General features: G+C 50.8%; 1 protein-coding gene across 1 annotated transcript; it reads right to left on the bottom strand.

Moving 5' to 3' along the window:
• Positions 1-315: 315 nt before the first annotated feature.
• On the bottom strand, positions 316-1437 carry LOC143642082 (testis-expressed protein 38-like). Its single transcript, XM_077110173.1, has 2 exons — positions 1401-1437; positions 316-890 (listed from the first exon to the last, which is right to left on the bottom strand). The coding sequence occupies exons 1-2, from the start codon at positions 1435-1437 to the stop codon at positions 316-318; spliced, it is 612 nt and encodes a 203-aa protein (XP_076966288.1).
• Between the last annotated feature and the right edge of the window lie 471 nt (positions 1438-1908).

Genomic DNA, 1908 nt, shown 5'->3' with positions numbered 1-1908 from the left:
TTGAATACTTGGAGGGAATTGAGCTCATCCACAACTATTGGCTCAATGTGTCTCTTCAGAGCCAGCCTCCAGTTCTCATTGTATCGGTGAGACTTGTGCCACCATCACACTGGGGAAGGATGTTGCCTTCTTACTGGCAAATGAGATGCAATGACTCTGATTTTTCAAAAAAACTTTACTACGTAACATCTATAAGGTTATGACCTGTGTATCAGCATCACAGTCTTTGACTCCTTTTTCTAATACCTGGCCCCTGAAACTCTCCCTTTCAGTGAGAGGAGGCTTCAACCCTGTAGTAAAAGTCTACACATTGGGTCAGTTCAGCCCTTGTTCCAGGGCAGAAAGGGAATAGAAGTGGACCTGCCTTTCAGGAGCCTTGATAAAGGGGTAGGAGGCCGAGTGGGGTAGCATGCGAGGAAAGTTCAGGGTGCGGAGGGGAGGGGCAGAGGGGATCTCTGGAAAGATAATCGGGAAGGGCGATGGGGTCTGGCGCTCTGGCATCCCCTTAGGTGAGGGCTGCGGTGGGACCACCAGAGCAGGTTGGAGGGTAACAGGGGCTTCTGCCTCAGGGCTGCTGCCTCTGAAGGCATGAGGCCTGTCTTCATGGGAGTGCGGCTCCGATGGAAGATCCGGAATTTCGAGTTCAATATCAGTATAGGCAAGAGCCCGGGGAGGATCTATTCTGATGGTGGCCGTCATGCCATATCTGCGTCGTTTGTTGACCCAGTACAGCAGTGGGCTGTAGCTAAAGGTGGCAGCTTTCATCACCTCCACCCACTGCTGGGCACGCTGTCTCCTCCGCAGGTTCTTCCTCCAGTGGAGTACGAGCATGCTGCCACCAGTTATCACGGTGCAGAGCCCCAACAATCCGAAGTACCATGGGACCCACGCTGAGGCAGTAAAAAAAAAAAAAAAGGCAAGCTGACTGACAGCTCTAGCTTGGGACCTGAACTGTGCTCATTCCTCTCCTGGATTTGGCTCATTCATCCTCTCATTCCTTCCCACCCTTCTCAAAGACATGCCTAATAATTTCCTGATTCAGTCAAAGCTATATTTTCAGGGCACATAAGAGACCCCATTAGCCTTCTTTAGATAAGGAACACTAGGTGTAGAGGGGCCAGACCTGCCCAGACTCAAGTCAGGCCTTCTGGATCGCAGTCCAGGACCCATGCAGTCATTCAGACCAAGAAGCCTCACTAAGGGCAAGGACCTCAATTGTATCTTTTCTGCTTGGGCAGAACATGGTCTCTGCCTTTGAGGAGTCCTTAGTTTCCTAGAGGAGTCTGTCTCTTAACTAAATAGCACTCCATTCAGGCAGCCCCCCCTCCCCCTCCCCGTCCATGCAAAGGGTCTTCCCTGAAAGTTTGTCACTCACACTCACAAGGACTGGGTGTACTTACGACCAGGGAGGCCCATGTCCTCCTTTTGCGAATCCATAAGGTTCACTCTGGTTACCAGGCCTAGGGCTCTGCAAAGAGTGAACTGACCCACTACTCTGCCCACCAATGGGAGTCCCCAGAAGGCCCAGTCCCATTGTTCTCTAAAGATGAGATCACTGGGTTCTGAGCATCAGGAATTCTTGGGCTGGTGCTTGTAGAGTGGTTGGCAGTTGATGGAATAAGGGACTCCATCTTATGACATCTCATGAGCATGTTGTCTTCCATGAAAGACTGGTCCACCATAGAATTGTCTGTTCCCAACTTTGTGTGGTGAACTCACAGGCAGCTCCCAGGAAAGGGTCCTTACACCCTCAGGAGCTTCTACTTGTGTTTTCAGTTGTTAGGGAGCCATTTTCCAGTGGGGAGTGAAGCAGGGAGGACAGTGAGCATTGGACATCCCTACCCTCAAGAAGTGTCTTACCCAGTTGTCAGGGAACAAAATGACTTAGAAGAACCATGTGGTACAAAC

The sequence above is a fragment of the Callospermophilus lateralis genome, chromosome 1 (assembly GCF_048772815.1).
Source record: "Callospermophilus lateralis isolate mCalLat2 chromosome 1, mCalLat2.hap1, whole genome shotgun sequence".
NCBI lineage: Eukaryota > Metazoa > Chordata > Mammalia > Rodentia > Sciuridae > Callospermophilus > Callospermophilus lateralis.
Note: the sequence above shows the minus strand (reverse complement) of the source record. Positions and strands in the feature narration are given on the sequence as shown.